Source organism: Mus pahari, chromosome 5 (assembly GCF_900095145.1).
Source record: "Mus pahari chromosome 5, PAHARI_EIJ_v1.1, whole genome shotgun sequence".
Lineage (NCBI taxonomy): Eukaryota > Metazoa > Chordata > Mammalia > Rodentia > Muridae > Mus > Mus pahari.
The window spans coordinates 130,117,064-130,134,922 of NC_034594.1; the positions used below are offsets into that span (position 1 = coordinate 130,117,064).

The 17,859-nt window shown below is 37.0% G+C and overlaps 1 protein-coding gene across 8 annotated transcripts in view; it reads right to left on the reverse strand.

The window, feature by feature from the left end:
- Window positions 1–17,859, reverse strand: part of Rasal2 (RAS protein activator like 2) — a 276,958-nt gene that overhangs the window by 62,642 nt on the left and 196,457 nt on the right. For all 8 annotated transcript variants that reach the window (XM_029538940.1, XM_021199327.2, XM_029538939.1 and 5 more), the window contains one exon: window positions 721–830. In XM_029538940.1, coding sequence (XP_029394800.1) covers window positions 721–830 — 110 coding nt within the window. The remainder of the gene's footprint in view (window positions 1–720; window positions 831–17,859) is intronic.

Consider the following 17,859-nt stretch of genomic DNA (forward strand, 5'->3'; position numbering starts at 1 on the left):
TCTGTATAGCCCTGGCTGTCCTGGAACTCACTTTGTAGACCAGGCTGGCCTCGAACTCAGAAATCCGCCTGCCTCTGCCTCCCGAGTGCTGGGATTAAAAGCGTGAGCCACCACGCCCGGCAGAAGAACATATTTATCATGTAAAGTTATTACAGAGACTAAATAAGATAATCATATGTATCCTATATAGTACTGAACATTTTTTAGTTATGTCTGCTATCCCTTAGAGTCAGTCACTTGAAGAAAAAGAATTTACCAATTACCAGCACAATATGACTTTTCAGAAATAGTATATCTGATTCTTAAAAACTTACATATCCCCAATCTTAAAAACTTACATATCCCCAAGCACTATTATTTATATTCACTTTTCATTGGTTGATTGCTGAGCCAACAAGTTATATTTTGTAACTTGTCACAATATAAGCAAGATAATAAAAGTAAGTTTTGTTCTGGATTATTCTGTCACTGATGTAAAGGTATAGAAGGTTCAAGCGCCTTATCAAAATCCACACTATGCTCTATGGGGTGCCCACCTTTAATCCTAGCACTTGAGAAGCAGAGGCAGTTGGATTTCTGTAATTCAAGTCCAACTTGGTTTATAATAGTGAATGCTAGGCCGATTAGAGCTGAGGCCAACTGAGATACCATCTCAAAATAGGTACGTCAACAATCCACTCTATCATTGGCTGTCCTTGTTTTAAACAAGTCATGTCCTACCTGTCATCTGCATTGCGAAGGGATGGAAGTCGAAAGCTTGTGTTTCTGTCAAGCTTCGACTGGCTTTTGGTCCTCTTGATGGAACCTTTCAGGCGCTTGCTGAAGAATCCCTAGAATGAAAAGGCAGAGTGGTGGGAGAGAGAACTATTTGGGAGCATTGCCTTCTGCAGTGAACTTGCAAAAGGAGTGGAGATTGAGAAAGGACTGGGACAGAATCTAGCTTTCCTTTCTTTTACTTTTTCATTTTATAAATGCTAGTTGTTTGAAATTTCTTGGTAATGTAGTGAAAGAGTTTTTTCTACTGAAAAAATAACTGAGATAATTAAACTTGTTGATAGCACCAATCTTAGTTTTTATAATAGTTGTGGCAGGGGAAAAAAAAACAAGTTGACAAATAGACTTTTCTAAGAAAATATTATCAACAATTTGAATAGCAACAGAAATGACAACTCATGATTTCTAAACTAAGAAAAATGGTTAGACAGAACAAACAACATGTGTGAAGTCCCTGAAGTTGGACCGTATCTGGTGTACCACAGAAACTGAAGACACTGCAGGAGGAGTGAGGGGAGAACTGACTAAGTAGCATGAGGACTCTACTTTTAATCTCCAAAGTGTTATTAAAATTTAGTCATACCTCTTTGAATATTGTTATTTATAAAATTCATTCAAATGCAGATAAACTATTTTACATGAAATACAGGTCATCTATGCAATGATTAAAGTACTGAAATATTAAAGAAAAAAGTACTCTATCTTCTTTGGCGACCTCCTGACACTGCACCAAACTACAGAGAGCTCCTCATCACCTTGCAAATAATGAACATACAATAAAAAATGCTGCATAAATTCAAGAATGAATGAAGATGTTCACTAATTACAAGACATACGAAACAATGAGATTCATTCTGGTCTTGTTATGCATACGTTATATACCTTGTTCTCAATCATTCCCCTCCCTGTTGTCCTTGCCCAACACTGGTCAGCATTCTTTCTTTCTCACATATAGTACTCCCTTTGCTTTCTTTACAGATTAGTCCCTGGCTCTTTTCTTTGTCTCTTTCTGATTAAGCTTGGTTTAAAGTCTACTTTATCTGCTAACAGAAGAGCTATACCAACTTGTGTTGGCCGCTGTTAACCTTGCAGGTTGTTTGTCATCTTCTGGCTTTAATCTTTACCAGCAAAGCATGTTTTTGTTTTTCTTTTGAGACAAAAACAGTTGCATCTAGTTTTTTAACAGTCTGTAGCTCTCTATTAGTGATTGAAGCTATCACTAATGGAGAGATGTTAGCTAATTCCTGTAGTTCTGTTTGTTAATTTCTGGTTAGCTGGGTTAATGTTTGTTCTAGCCTCCCCTGTTAGTAACTGTAGCTTGCTCTTTTTTGATCATCCCTTTCATCAGACTGTTTCCATGCTCTTGTGATTGAAACTCCACTCCTACCTCTTCTGTGTATAACATTCCTTTTCCCTGCAGTGATGGCTTAGAGATCATGAACTGAGTTTTTGCTGTTCTTGAAATATTTATTTCTCTTTCATTAAAAAAATAGCTTTTCTGGTCACAGCAATCTTAGTCAGCAGATACTACTTTCAGGGCCTGATAGCTACCATTCCATAGTTCTTGGCATCTGGATTTGCTCATGACAGAGGTGTATAATTTTAATGTTTTTACCTTTATAGGTGAGTTGGTGTTTTCTTCTTATGTAAGTTGAAGAGAGAGAGAGAGAGAGAGAGAGAGAGAGGGAGAGAGAGAGAGTGTATCTGTATCTATCTATCTATCTATCTATCTATCTATCTATCTATCTATCTATCTATGACATTAGGGCTTTAGCCACTCAAGAGAGAAAGATGAAAAAAATTATTTAATGACCGAAGAAACATGCATATGTTATATTTGGTTATTCTTGCTATCTGGAAAGGTAAGTGTGGGTAAGACTCAGAGTGTAGCTCAGAAGTTTAGAAAGTGTGAAGTCCAGGGATCAATCTCAGTGCACAAAATTTAAAAAGATGAAAGAATGTGGTAAACCCAGAAAAATAACATAGAGGTGAAATTATCTACATTTTGAATTCCAGCTTATTACTATAAGTAGTTACAGATTTGAGGAAAGAGAAAAAAGTATCTTTAAAAATTCCTTTTAAAATAAAGATTTATTTATTTTTTATTTATATGAGTACACTATAGCTGTCTTCAGATACTAGAAGAGTGCATCAGATTCCATTACAGATGGTTGTGAGTCACCATGTGATGGCTGGAAATTTAACTCGGCACCTCTGGCAGAGCAGTCAGTGCTCTTAACCACTGAGCCATTTCTCCAGCCCCTAAAAATTGTTTAAACCATCATTTGCCTGATCTGCTGCACAGTGCCAGTATTGCGATACAGTTGCCATTAATCCTCAAGATATGTGCTTTATTAACTATATCTCATCAGCATGGTTCCCTCATCTGTGGTTCTCAACCTGCTTAATGCGGCAGCCCTGTAATACAGCTCTTCATGTTATGGTGACCCCCAATCATAAAATCATTTCATTGCTACTTCTTAACTGATTTTTTTGCTAATGTTATGAATTATAATGTAAATATTGGATAAGAAGGATATCTGATACCCTTTGGGGTTGTGACCCATGCATTGAGAAGCATTCTTCATGTGCTCAGAAATGTATTCAGCAAGCAAGACTTAATGACATAATTCTACATGGACTGTTAGGGCTGGATGAGATTCAGGCCCAGGACTTCACTAAATACTAATATACTTCTAATAAAAATATAGTTATGCAGTTGACTAAAAAGTATCCTAGTAGATGTTTATTTTTCTAGCCCTTGAATTTTACCTTTTATTGGCATTATTTCACCACACCACTTTAATGCAATATTTATTTAATAAAATTTACCTTGTTTATTTCTTATATAAAAGTTTTAAGAAAAATAAAGAGAAAACAAATGCAAATTCTGCCATAAAGGAGTTTGTAATTTGATGTAGAATTCATTATCTAATCTATCTATCTATCTATCTATCTATCTATCTATCTATCTATCTATCTATTTCCTTATTAGAAGAGTTAAAATGGCTGAGGAAAGATCTCTGAGCACAGAGAAACCTCTAAAGCTAGGATCAAGCAGAAAGACTAACAAAACCAAAACAGAATAGGCAAGGACCATGAAGCTCATGAGAAGTAACACAAGCACAGTGGAAGAAAAAAACCCAAACTAAACCAAAATACCCCCAACAGAAGAAACCTATGAAATAACTGGATTTTTCTCAAATTAATATCAGATACTCAAGCAAGATCCACAGGGCAAGCAGAAGAAATACCCCAAACAAACTAAAGGCATCAAGATTATACTTATATATTTTATGCTTTATTTTTACTTGTATGAGTGTTTTGTGTGCATGCATGTCTGTGTACCACATGAATGCTACCACAGTTCAGAAAAGGGTGTTAGAACCTACTGAACTGGAGGTATAGATGGTGGTGAGCCACCTTGTGGATGCTAGGAACAAAACCTGGGCCTTCTGCAAAAACAGTGAGAGCTCTTAGCCCCCGAGTCATCTCCCACGCCCCAAATTAGGCATATTTTAAAGCAAAAATAAAAAAAGTTACAGAAAAAATATTGAAAAAAACCAGTAGGTTGAAGAAGAACCTTCCCAGGGTGTAGAAGAAGGAGGAGAAGAGCTGCTGCACACTATAAGTGCATTGCTGACTTGCATCAAAGCAGCATTATGGAGCCTAGCATACCAAAAAAAAAAAAAAAAAAAAAAAAAAATCTAAAAGAGGAAAAGAAATACATCTTTTCAGAAACCATGGAAACAAGACACATGGCACAAACTAAATAGGTAAGAGGGAAAAAAAAGTCACTACCTTAGAATTCTACAGCCTGAAAAATTATTCTTCTAAAGTAAAGAAAGAAAGAAGTAGGCATGAGTTACTAAGACAAAAATTGCATTGGTTGTTAATAGACCTGCTGAACAAGAAATACCAAAAAGAAGTTAGATGGAGAAGAAAATATGCATTACAATAGTAAAGGGAGTCTAGCTGACATACTACAGGAAGAGGAAAAAAAGAGGAAAACAATAATATGCCTACTCAAAAGTAGGAAAGGCAGATAAAGAGACAAAAATAAGAACACAGAGCAAGGGTAACAAACAGAAAATAGTAACAAATATGCTACATTGTAATTCATCAAAAATCACTTTAACACAAATAGTGTAGGTGTATGAGTTACAAAGCAACAGGAATAAACCATATGCTGTTTAATGAAGTTCATTTAAAATATAAATACTAACAGATGAACAGTAAATGGACTGTAAAGATATAATTTGCCAACACCAGAAAAACAGGAGTAGTTACACTCATCTCAGACAGAGCAGACATCAGAGAGGCTGTGCTGAGATCAGGAAGGTAACCGAATAATAAAAAGGTAAATATCCCCCAAAGACAAAAGATTTAATATGTGGATACCTAACAAGAGCATCAGAGAACACAAGGCAAAACTGATGAAACCGCTAGATGGTGGCTGTTCTGAAATGTTTTAACTGAAGTCTGGACATCTGATATCAGAAATGGACACAGGTCTTATAGGCAGGAAGTCACAGATCATAACTTAATACCATAGCCAATCAACTGAATATAACTGACACCTATGGAGTACATCATTCTACAATAGCAGAATAAATTCTTCTAAGGGTCCTATGGAACATTCATAGATAGACATATTCTAGGTCATGAAACAAACCTTAACAAATTTAAAAGAATAGAAATCATGCAATGAATGTTTTTAGACTACTATGGAATTAAACTCCTACTAAGCAAAAGAAGGATGACTGAAAATATTTAGATTAAATAACATACTCCCTTTTTACTAAAAAGAAAAAAATTTTTAAAAAGTTTGTTTACTTTTTGTGCCATGGTTTATGTACATAGGCTAGAGGACAACTTGTAGGAGCCAAGTTGTGGTCCTAGGGATTGAACCTGTATCCTCAACCTTGGCAGCAAGCATCTTTGTCTGCCGGACTATCTTGCCAGATCAATAATATACTTCTAAAAAATCCATGTGAGTCAAGGAGGAATTAAGGAGTAACTAAAATAATATATTTTATGAAAATGAGAGCATCACATCTAAATTTGTGCAGTAAAAATGAAAGAAGATCTATTGCAATACATCTCATCAACATTAAGATAATAATAAAATGCAACTGTGTGCCCAAAATTGTGGTGGTCTAGATGAAATTCAATGGCAGTCATGATCTGCCATGCTTAAACAACAAATAGTTCAGTCTGTCATGTATTAAAGAAGCTGGGTTGCCTAATGGGTGCCTGGAATCCTAGCTATTTGGAGCACTGAAGCAGGAGAAAGGTTGCTTGAGCCTAGGAATTCAAGGCCAGTCCGGGCAACATGGCAAGATGTGATCTCAAAAAGAAAAAGAAAAAAAGAACTAATTGTCTCAATTGTCAAAGAACTAATCCTTGAACATAAATTACCAGTCAAACACATTCTGACTACTGAGTTCTATCAAACATTTAAGGAAGAAATGATATCAAATGATATCATCTTTTTGAGAAGATGTAAGTAAAGAAAGCACTTTCTATTTTAGGTTTATTTAAAAAACACAACAAAATAAAAAACAACTTCAGTGGTCAATACAGATCCCCTGTATAATCATTCCCCATACATACACAGTTATTCTCAATATCACACCCAAGGGGACATCTGTTTAAAATGATGAGTCTGTTTTGACATCAGTACTGCCCAAATGTCATAATTCTCATTAGAGTCCACTACTGATGCTATGTTTTGGACAAATGTAGATGATATGTATGCTCATTACAGTACCACTCAGAGAATTTTCACTGCTCTAAAAATTTGCTGTATTCAACCTATTCATCCATTAACCAGCTACTGCCCTCAAAAAGGTCTTTTTTGTTGTTTTTTTCTATCTCTGACCTTTTCGCTGATTCTATAGTTTTACTTTTCTAGAATGTTATATAGTTGGAATGAATGCATTATGCAGATGTTTTTAATTGACTTCTTTCTTTAAACAACACACAATTATGCTTTCTTCAGTTCTGGTCTGGTCTTTGTTTTCTTTTGTCTTTCTTCCTGTTCATGTTTAGCAGTCTCTACTGACGAGGCTCTAAGCTTAGAGACTGTTTCCTCAGCTATGTCTGCTCTACTAACAGGCCAATAAAGGGACAGGCTTTGTACGCTAGTTTCAATTTTTAAAAATTTTTATTGGTTCTTTGTACATTTCATATCATGTACCCCAGTCCTGCTCATCTCCCCTGCCTTTGCCTCATATCCTCCCTTTGCCCTTGCAACCTCCCCCACAAAACATATAAGCAAGCGAGTAAGCAAGCAAGCAGCAAAAAACAAAACAAAACAAAAAACCAAAATACAAAAAACAAACAAACAAATCCCCCAAACCCAAGTCATTGAAAACATCTCGTTGTGGAAGTTGTAGTGTGTCACAGTGTGTCCCACAGTATACCCCTCTGTCCATTCACCTTCTTGTGTGAATGTTCATTGCAATGAGTCAGTTGTCTGTTTCAGGATTTCTGGCTTCTGTGACACCAATATTGCGTCTTCATCGGGACTCCTCCGGTTATCCTGTTGGTGCAGCTTTGGGAGGGCCACATGTCCCAGCTGTTGGCAGATGCTATAGATGTGGGTCTGGATGGTAGCTGAGCTGGTCAGCCTACCAGCTGTCCCTTATCCACATCACTGGTTCCTTTTAGAATTCCTTTCTGCTTACACTGCCCGTGTTTGGCATGCTGTCTACTTTATCCACAAGAATTCTTAGCATACAAATCATAACTTTTAAATTTTCAATTTGGTGATTATATCTTAAACTGGTTCTGATATTTTCTGTCTTTTTAAACTATATTTTCTACTTTTCCATGTTTCATGTCAATAAAAAACCCCACATCTTTGTTACCTAAAAGGAGTAAGAGATAGTTTACGCTAGAACCACTGTGAATGATTGTGGTCTTGGAACACAAATTTCACATTTCAATTGGAAGCAGTTTCCACAGTGTTTTTATTGTTTTATAGAACAGAAAAAGTTATAAATCCAGGCAAGTTTAAAATATATTGGTAGATACACTGAGATGGGGAAATTTTCCTGTAGGCTCAAGATACTGCCGGCCCTTTTGGATCAGTAGAAGCTAGATGCCTGCTAAATCAGTTCAGACACAGCTAGCAAAAAATATCCAGATGAATAGAACCTAACCCAAATAAGGTAATTAACTTCTGGACCTGCAACTCTGGAATTGAAATTCTGAGCAGTCAATCAAGTATCTCCAGACACAAAAACTCCTTTTCCTGCTTATAGGCAGACACAGCTTCTTTTCAGGAATTTTCATTCATATATGTGATTTTTTTTCTTGATAGCTGGATGAATGCGACAGGTGAAAGGAACCATGGTCAAACAGTCCTTTAGTAGTGTGGTAGTGAGGCGGTAACACTCCAGTCTTGTGACTAGGTCTTGAGCGTTTTTGTGAGCTTGTGTTCAGAACTGAAAACTTCCTCCATGCTTCTTAATACCAACACAGCCACAGGTTATCAAAAGAGAACCAAAGTCATAAATTTCAGGCCCTTTCCCACCCCCAGGCCAGTTAGGCAGATAAAGAGATTCTCCTCAGAGAAGATCTTGTTCAGGACAGACTACTTTGTCTTATTTCAAAATGTCCACTCTGCCTTCCCTGCCGGAGAACAAGGGGGATCTTGCTTGTGGATGTAGCAGAATCTACTTTCAGCTTTTCATACTGATAGTTTCCTGTTTAAAGACTACACTTCCCAGCTTCCCTTGAGAGCCATGAAAGTTATTTCTACCCATTTTCAACCCTATATGAAACCTCAGCTCATCTTCCCTTGGAGGTATTTTGGCCATGTACACACGTGGGTGACAAAGATATCCTCTTGCTGTGAATGGACATGGTCCTGCCTAAGTCTCTCTTCCTTCCTTCTCTCTGTATAGCTAGCTGCCTTTTAGAATAATATAACATACAGTGGTATGCCAGGATAGAAAATATGAGACTACTGGGGGCTCAAGCCCATGCATGGACAAACATTCCTTGCTCTCATATGCTCCCCTGCCCCAGCAGGACAAGACCAGGCAAAATCACCAGTTTCTCTCAGACAGCCTTTTCTTTTCCCTTTCTATCTCCACCTGTTCTCTTTCGCCTCACTGTCTGAAATGCCCAGTCTGACTTAGGTGGGGGCCACACTGCATTTGCAGAACATGAGTGCCCCACAGGAAAACAATGGGACAAGGTAATCTGTTGGACCTAACTCAGAGGTACCTAGTTAGGTTTGGGGGTTTACTGGGACTTTCCTTTTTTTGTTTTTGTTTTGTTTTGTTTTGTTTTGTTTTGTTTTTTCGAGACAGGGTTTCTCTGTGTAACTCTGGATGTCCTGGAACTCACTTTGTAGACCAGGCTGGCCTCGAACTCAGAAATCTGCCTGCCTTTGCCTCCCGAGTGCTGGGATTAAAGGCATGAGCCACCACTCCCAGCTTTACTGGGACTTTCTTAAGGCCCACTTAGCGGAAGGTATAGGAGACTTTCCACAAGACCATTTGTTCAGTCAAAAGCCCTGACAGCCATTCACTGGCTCCATGGTTCTTTAACCATGGAATGGTACAGATTGGGGACACGTCATTACATTTCAGGCACATTTGGCCATTTCCATACATAGAGGACAAACTGGACATTGATCCCTTGTCTGTACCTTGGTCCTGGGCCCAAACATGGGTTCCAAATTTTCTATACCAAGACACTCCTTTGGCCTATTTGAGGATTAATTTAAAGAAGGCCCTCAAACTTGCACATTTGTAGAACTCTTCTGCCTTATGCTTTTGACCTACACGTGTTTCTGTACCTCTAAACCTGGAAAATCCTTCTTGGATCTTTAAGAGCTAAGAGGTAAAAACCATTTCATGTTGTCTTTTCCCACCCTCCGACACACACAAACTGGTTATGAATATGTAGATCACTGGGCTCAGTCTTACAAAAATTCAAATGTCTTTGGTTATAGATAGTACGGAAACCCTGTTTCATGCTGTTCTACTCTACTGAGAATGCTGGCTCTGGAGCTGGATTTTGACCCATCTTACCAGACGCAAGCATGCTTGTTTAAAAGTTTCCTCTAAAGTCAGCCTAGGTTAGGCCAGCCACCTGACTGTGATTGGGGAAAAGGAGATCAACCTTGGAGAAGACTCTATGTGCTTAAAAATAGCTAAAAGGTAAACTACTCCCAATAGGCACTACTGTTGCTGACTTCATGCTCCTTTTCTTGCTTTTATTTCATTCTCTGAATCCCAAACCCTCTTACATCTCTAAAACTTTTGTTAAAGTTAACAAAATCAGTAACTGTGGTTTTTAAGAGGCTATAAAATGTCAAGCATAAAAAGTTAGCTTAAAATCTGTCAACAAAAAGGGTTAACCGGTAAAAAAAAGTTTATGTAGAGATAATCTTAATTTGCTATAGCACACCACGTATGTAACTTGGTTCCAACTCCTATTTAGGAAAGGAGTTAAGTGCCTGATGGGCTCACCTTGGAGTAACATGTGGCTTGCCACCATCTTGGCGGATCATGTTGGCGTAAACAACCATCATGTGGCTTACTGCCATCTTGGCAGCCAGGTACTTAGCCATCATCTTTACTAAAATTAAAGAAAGGGCATGCCATGTGACTTCACTGCCATCTTGGTTAAGGTGACCACATGATATAATCTAAGGCAGTATCCGTAGAATAATTAGATCAGCAGATCTCAACCTGGAGAACCTGGGACAGGGGCATCAAATGGCCCTTTCCTAAAACCACTTATGAAAACACAAATAAACATTACAATTCATAACAATTCAAAATTACAGTTATGAAGTAGCAATGAAAGTAATTTTATGGTTGGGGTCATCACAAGTATGAGGAACTGTATTACAGTGTTGAAGCATTAGGAAGGCTGAGAACCACTGAACTAGGCCAATCAAGTCCTCTCCTGATCATTGTAACTCCCTTTTATTAGACTAAGGAGGCAACACCAGGCTTCTAAAATAGGTTATTTGAACAAACCCGAAAATGGCATTCTGTAAAAGTACATTATAAAAGGATCAGAAGGGGGCTGGTGAGATGGCTCAGTGGGTAAGAGCACCCGATTGCTCTTCCAAAGGTCCGGAGTTAAAATCCCAGCAACCACATGGTGGCTCATAACCATCCATAACAAGATCTGACGCCCTCTTCTGGAGTGTCTGAAGACAGCCACAGTGTACTTACATATAATAAATAAATAAATTTAAGGAAAAGGATCAGAAGAATGAGATTCCTAGTCACTTAGAGGGAGATACCTACTTATATCCATTTTTTAAACATATACCTGATTTTGAATATTATTTAACATCAAATAAACTATAAATTTACTTTAAATTTGTTTTGACTTACTTGTTTTAGGCTTAAGTTTGACAACATATACAGCTCAGTTAATTTGATTATCTTGCTTTATGAATTACACTTCTCAATAACCAATCTATTTTTAAATAGAGTGATGTTAAGAAATATGCTTATTGCTGTCAGAATATGAACTACAGAGCTATCCATAGACATAAGGAGTGAAGTCTTAGATTTTTGCCTTTGTTGTTAATGAAGTTTATGTTACATGAAAATTATTTATTATAGATTTGACATGACTGCTTTCATCTGTTGGCTGAGTATATTGAAAAAAAAATGTAGAGATTTTCAACAGATTCTGTTAACAGGGTTAATTTTAGATAACTCTGGGCAGAGGCAGGTGGATTTCTGAGTTCGAGGTCAGCCTGGTCTACAAAGTGAGCTCCAGGACAGCCAGGGCTACACAGAGAAACACTGTCTCGAAAAACAAAACAAAACAAATACCAAAAAACAAACAAACAAAAACCAAACAACAACAAAAAAGAAAACTCTGTAAATTGAATCATTTACTCTTAAGGAAGACAATGTCTCTGGGCATATACTTTTTAAATTGGAAATTGAAAACCATTTCTTTTGGGGAAATGCAACTTACAATTAAACTCTCTCTTGAAATATGGGTATTAAAAAGGTGATGTTAACAAAATATATATTGTTATGTTTTAAATACTAGATATGGTCATTTATTGCAACAGTCCCAATTATTAAAATTTTTACCTTACCAAATTTTTCTAACCCAAATTTTGTTTTACTTAATTATATTTTTGCTCATAAAATAATAGCTGACATTGTTAATATTTAGTACAAATACACACAGTTCATCTTAAAAGCAAGGAATATGACTTAGACACTTTCTGTCAATCCTTGGATGATGACCTAAACTGACTTCATTTACAAAGCTTCCAGGTACTGGTTCCTTATGCTGGTGTAAAAAAACCCAGCTAATTATAGTTACCCTTCTACAGAATTCCAGTACATGGTCCAGTTGTAAAATTCATTTAATGCATGTTAATCTTGATATAACAATTTTCCTCATGCAACTTTGTCTTTTAATGTTCCCAACAAAGCTGTACAGTTATTATCTCCTGGCTTATATTGTGGATCTTGGCCAACCATTAGGCTTTATCATGGCCCCTTGGACCGACTGTCTTCCTAGGAACTCTACTGTTCCCTCTGCTGCTGCCCTTTTGTCAGCCAAGAAGCAGTTACAGAAAAGACCTGTACCTGTACATCCTCTCCTACTGAGGCCAGACAAGGCAGTCATCTGCTACCTATGTGCTGGGAGCCACAGACCAGCCCATGTATGGTGGTTTAGTCTCTGGGAGCTTCCAGGGGTCCGTAACCCTGTCTTTTAAATGTTTTACTTCCTGAATTTCACCTAACACTCCTCAAAAATGTTCCCCGTAAGCTCTCCCAATGGGTCTCCAACAGCTCAATTTGTTCCTGAAACATCTACAAAAGACTTGCTTCAGTTTAAACAGCTAGTAGATGCTGAGTTAAGATTTAAACCCAGCATGCTACATATATTTAAAATGTTTCATTTATTAGTGTTTTATTAGGTATCTATTACTTACCATATACTTGAATTATATGACATATCAGTGAATAAAGTAAAATAAAAAAAAATCACTTTCAACTTATGTACCAGTAGAAAGAGATAAAGAATAAATAAGAACATAATAAGTAAAAGTCAAGTCCTATAGTAAATTAGAGCCATGCATAGGGCTTTGATGATATTAAGTGGTCAGGGTGGGCTCAATAGGGAAGGACCACACTTGACTAAGACTTAAGGTAAAATAGCCTGAATTAGAAGGAAAAGCACTTCAGCCTGTAGAGGTAAGTTAGGGGAAAGGTTCAAGGTAGTGGTGGGTAGAGGAAATGATGGGAAGAAAGCAATAGAAGAAGCCACAGAGAGTAAAATGCTGTTGCTCCCTGAAGAGACGGGGGGGGGGGGGGGGGGGATGGGTAACAGTGTGAGGATCCTGTAAAACCCTATAAAAATCTTGCCTTTTGCTCTAGGAAAAGAAGCTATGCCCAATCAATAATGATAGGTGAAATTTTCTGACAAAAATAATCCTTCTTCATGAAAAACAGAAAGGTTGTACTATGTATGGAGCAAAAATGTGCAATTGATAGTGAATTTCTTTTATTAACAGCAGACTATCTCCTATAGAGGAGATAGGGGTCCCTCTTAAGGTCACACAGTTGCTAACTAGCAGATATTGAGATCAAGTAGCATGACTTTTGAACTTTTGTTGTTTAACTACTGCATGATGCTAATTCTCCATATTCTAATTCTTCTTTGGTTTTTTAAGCACTGTAACTTATTTTCCCCATATGTATTGTACTATCATATGTATTAAAATTGTACATATCAAAGCATACATTATTGAAGGAGAAAATAAGCAGCAGCAATTCCCAGTGTTAATTTGACTTAGTAGAATTTGTCATGCAGTTCCTATCTGTACAAGCAACTGAAGAAAACACTGCTAAATTTTTGTTACATGTACCTAATCCTGGAACTGCTCAGTATTTAAAACAAAACAACTTTTATATATAAAATTTAAAAACAGATGAATACCAACATGAAAATGCTTCCCTCTCACAGTTATATAGTATCTCTGTCCCAGTGATATAAAGAGTGTAAAAGTTGTTTGTATATGTTTACAACAAAAATTCAACAGTAAAAATGGAAACAAAGAAAGGCTATACATATCAAGCCGCCTCCTAACACCAACCTTAACTGAAAAATATTCTAACTAAACACTCAAAAACAAAGAAAACAACACAAAAACTACCATATTCAATTCAGGTAGAATTATAGCAATGCTTTGTTTTAAGAATTATAGTACATAATTTTAAAATATAGTACAAAAGCTCATCATTTGAAGAAGCCTATGGTAACTAATAGCTCTAAAATGACTTACTTTAATTAGTTGGTGATCACTATTTTCCTTCAAATAAAGGCTGAAAACCAGCAACTGCTGGCATAATAAAACCCCAAATGCTGGCTTTCTCTGGAGCTTGGTAGATAAAAGAAAGCGAGTAACAAAAGTTGTCTACCACCTACAGATGAGAGTCACCCTGGAAGGCTGAACTTGGCTCTCTGGCTCTGATTGGTGGTGGAAATAAAACTGCTGCTATGCAACAGCTCTCCAAAGCCTCAGTGGAGGGAACAGGAGGCGCTGACATGTGCATGCGTATCCTGGCTGCGCTGCTGCTCCCTTAAGACAGGGAGAAGTGGAGACAGAAACATGTTATTACCTTTCACGGGAAAACAAGGGATGAGCAACAAACCTCTGCTTGAGACCTTCTCACATTAGAGATTGCACAGCAATTCCAAGCAATTAGGAAAATGTAATAGCATTTCCTTAAAATGTGGATGACTCATTAGGAAAATGTAACCTTGTCCAATAGGAGAGACCAAGGTGAGAACTGTTTTTATCCTTGCTTTTCAAGTTGCAAAGGAATTAGTAAGTTATTTTGTTTATTTTATATATTTTATGATCAATTGTATTTTGCCTAATTAGAAAGATTAAATCATATGTACATTATTCTCTTTCATTCTCTCTCAGTTATCTTAGGAACCTGTTAGATACTTAATAAATGTTAACTAAAAGATTACTATTAAAAAAAACTAGTAAGGAAAAGGGAAAGAACAACTGAAACTCCTAAACCTACCTTCCAGTCATCATGGTTCATTATCTCTATAACTAGAGCCCAGACCACAGAGGAAACTTAAGGTATTGTTAAAAACACTTATAATTAACAAATAGTTTCAATTAAGCTGGCTGGTGGTGGCACATGACTTTAATCCAAGCACTCAGGAGATAGAGGCAAAGCAGATCTCTGAGTTTGAGGGTAGCCTGGTTTACAGAGAGTTCCAGGACAGTCGGGGCTATATAGAGAAACCCTGTCTTGAAAAACAATACAAAAATAGTAATAAAAACTATCACAAAAACTGGCTTTAGAGTCATTTTATCATAACAGTTACTAGGGGATTGAGCCCACAGTGAGGCATTTTCTTTGTGACTATTAGCTCATTCACTGTCCCTTGAAGCCAAGTAAGGTAACCATTAACTAACAAATAATCTCAATCTTGGTATCACCCTCCCCCAATTTAGGCAAGAGAGAGAGAGAGAGAGAGAGAGAGAGAGAGAGAGAGAGAGAGAGAGAGAGAGACAGAGAGAGAGGTCTATCAAATATCAAACTAAAATTGTCTTCCTAAGCCTGAGCTGACTAATCAGAACCTCAGAGCCTGAGGAGATTAGCTATCATTTTTGTGTATTCGTTTCATTTGACTTTTGTTGTGTTTGAGATCAAACCCAGGGCCTTGTGAATTTTAGGCTAGAGTTCTACCACTGAGCTGTACTCTCAGACAAGAGATCTATATTTTACATAAGATTCAGTGTGATTATTATTTTATGAGCAAAGTAAATATTTTATTATTTTTAAAATATAAAGCAGAAATCAATAAGCACATATCTATTAATCAGATGGAACAAATATTAACAGGTTGATATTACTTATATACTAAGGTATAAAAACAGGCTGTTGAGACGGCTTTGTGGGTAAAGAAAGGTGCCTGCTACCCAATCTGAGACCTGAGTTGTGTCTATGAGACCCACAGGTGGTGGAGGGGAAATAGACTCCTGTAGGTTGTCTTCTGAACACATATGCACACAAATTACATTTTTAATTAAAAATTTTTATTTTAATTAAAAATGTGATACCATAACTGCTACAAGTAATATATTGAAATGTTACAATTTCACAGAGGTGCAAATGGGAAGATATGTAATATACTTTTATCAATAATGACATTCTAAACTGTAGAGATTCATTTTTATTTGACAGAACACATTTCTATTAGACTTTTGATTATTTTCTATCAAATTATCAAGGTTTATGTACTATATTTTAAAACATATCCTTTATGCACCCTACGTTAAAATTTTTTTCTTTTAAAATAAGTGTAATTGATAAAAATGCATTGTTTTAATGTGGCTACCTTGATATGACCTATGTACATGTAACTAAGACAAAGACAATGTCCATCAGCAACGTTTTCTTCCTGGCTCCTCTGTAGTGGTCTTTTCCTCTCAGCAGCAGCTCCTGAGACCTCCAGTTTGATTGGTGCCAACAGCTTTATCTTTTCTCTACAATGCCATATAAACAGGATCATGCACTAAGCAGTCCTGCACTTAGCATAACATTTCTGAGATCTAACCACATATTACATACATCAGATTTGTGTCTTTTTATTTCACTGAATTATGGTGCCCAAATTAATTTACCCATCTGCCAATTGGCCAGTGTATTAAAGCTGTTACCATTTGTGGCTATTAAGAATGAAACATCCATGAACACTTGCTAAGGAGTCTTCATGTACCACATAGAGTTCTGCTTTAATAATGGAGTGATTTTTTTCCTCCCTCAGATATATTGTTTGAGAAAAGTTGGAAAAACTACAAAGAAATGTCTGTTAGCCAGCTTCCCTAAAACTTAGATAAGCATAATATAATTATGAAAACTAAGAAACTAACATAGGTACCATATAAACCTAGCTACAAATTGAAATTTCACCAGTTCAGTTATTATTATTGTCTATAATATATTGATACAAATGTATAATTATAAAAACCAGTAAACTTTAACACTGAAGACATATTAACCTAAATTATAAATTGGAATTTGACCATCTTTTTTTTGTTTGTTTGTTTTGTTTTGTTTTGTTTTGTTTTTCGAGACAGGGTTTCTCTGTATAGCCCTGACTGTCCTGGAACTCACTTGGTAGACCAGGTTGGCCTCGAACTCAGAAATCTGCCTGCCTCTGCCTCCCGAGTGCTGGGATTAAAGGCCTGCGCCACCAGGCCCGGCTTGACCATCTTTTTAACTGCATTAATTTTCTACTTAACATTGCACAGAGATGGTGTTGGTGTCAACAATATAAACTCATCTTACAGTTTTGTCAGAGCTGTCCTGGCTGAAATCAAGGTGCCTGAAAGCCTTAAGGGAGAATCACTTCCTTGCTTTTTCTACCCTGTAAAAGACATCCATATTCTTTATTTTATAGGCCTTTCCTCCATCTTCTTAAACCAGCAATGTTAATAATCCTGTGAAAGGTTCTTAGTGTTTTATGCCTGCGTGTGTGAATATGTTGTATGTGTGCACTTGTGTGGTGGGGGTATATATGCCTTTGCTGGTGCAGTGGCCAGAGAAATGTGTTAGGTGTTTTCCTCTATCACTCCGCATCTTATTTCTTTGAAGGTGGTCTCTTCCTTAACCTGGAATGTACAGTTTTTTGGCCATGCTGACAATCTGTTCCCCTCCTCCTCAGCACTGAACTTACAAGCATGCTCTGGATGACTCTCAGCTTTTGTATGGATGCTGGAATGCAAACAATGTGTTATCCTTAGGTATCGACCACTGAGTCAGCTCTACAGCTCTACTGTAGTATGTATTACTGAGATCAATGACCTGAACTAAGAGTAAGCACTGCTAAATACTGTCAGGATAGTTCTTTTTTTTTTTTTTTTCAATTTTTTATTAGATATTTTCTTCATTTACATTTCAAATGCTATCCCAAAAGTCCCCTATATCCTCCTCCCGCCCTGCTCCCCTACCCAACCACTCCCATTTCTTGGCCCTGGTGTTCATTCCCCTGTACTGGGGCATATAAAGTTTGTAAGACCAAGGGGCCTCT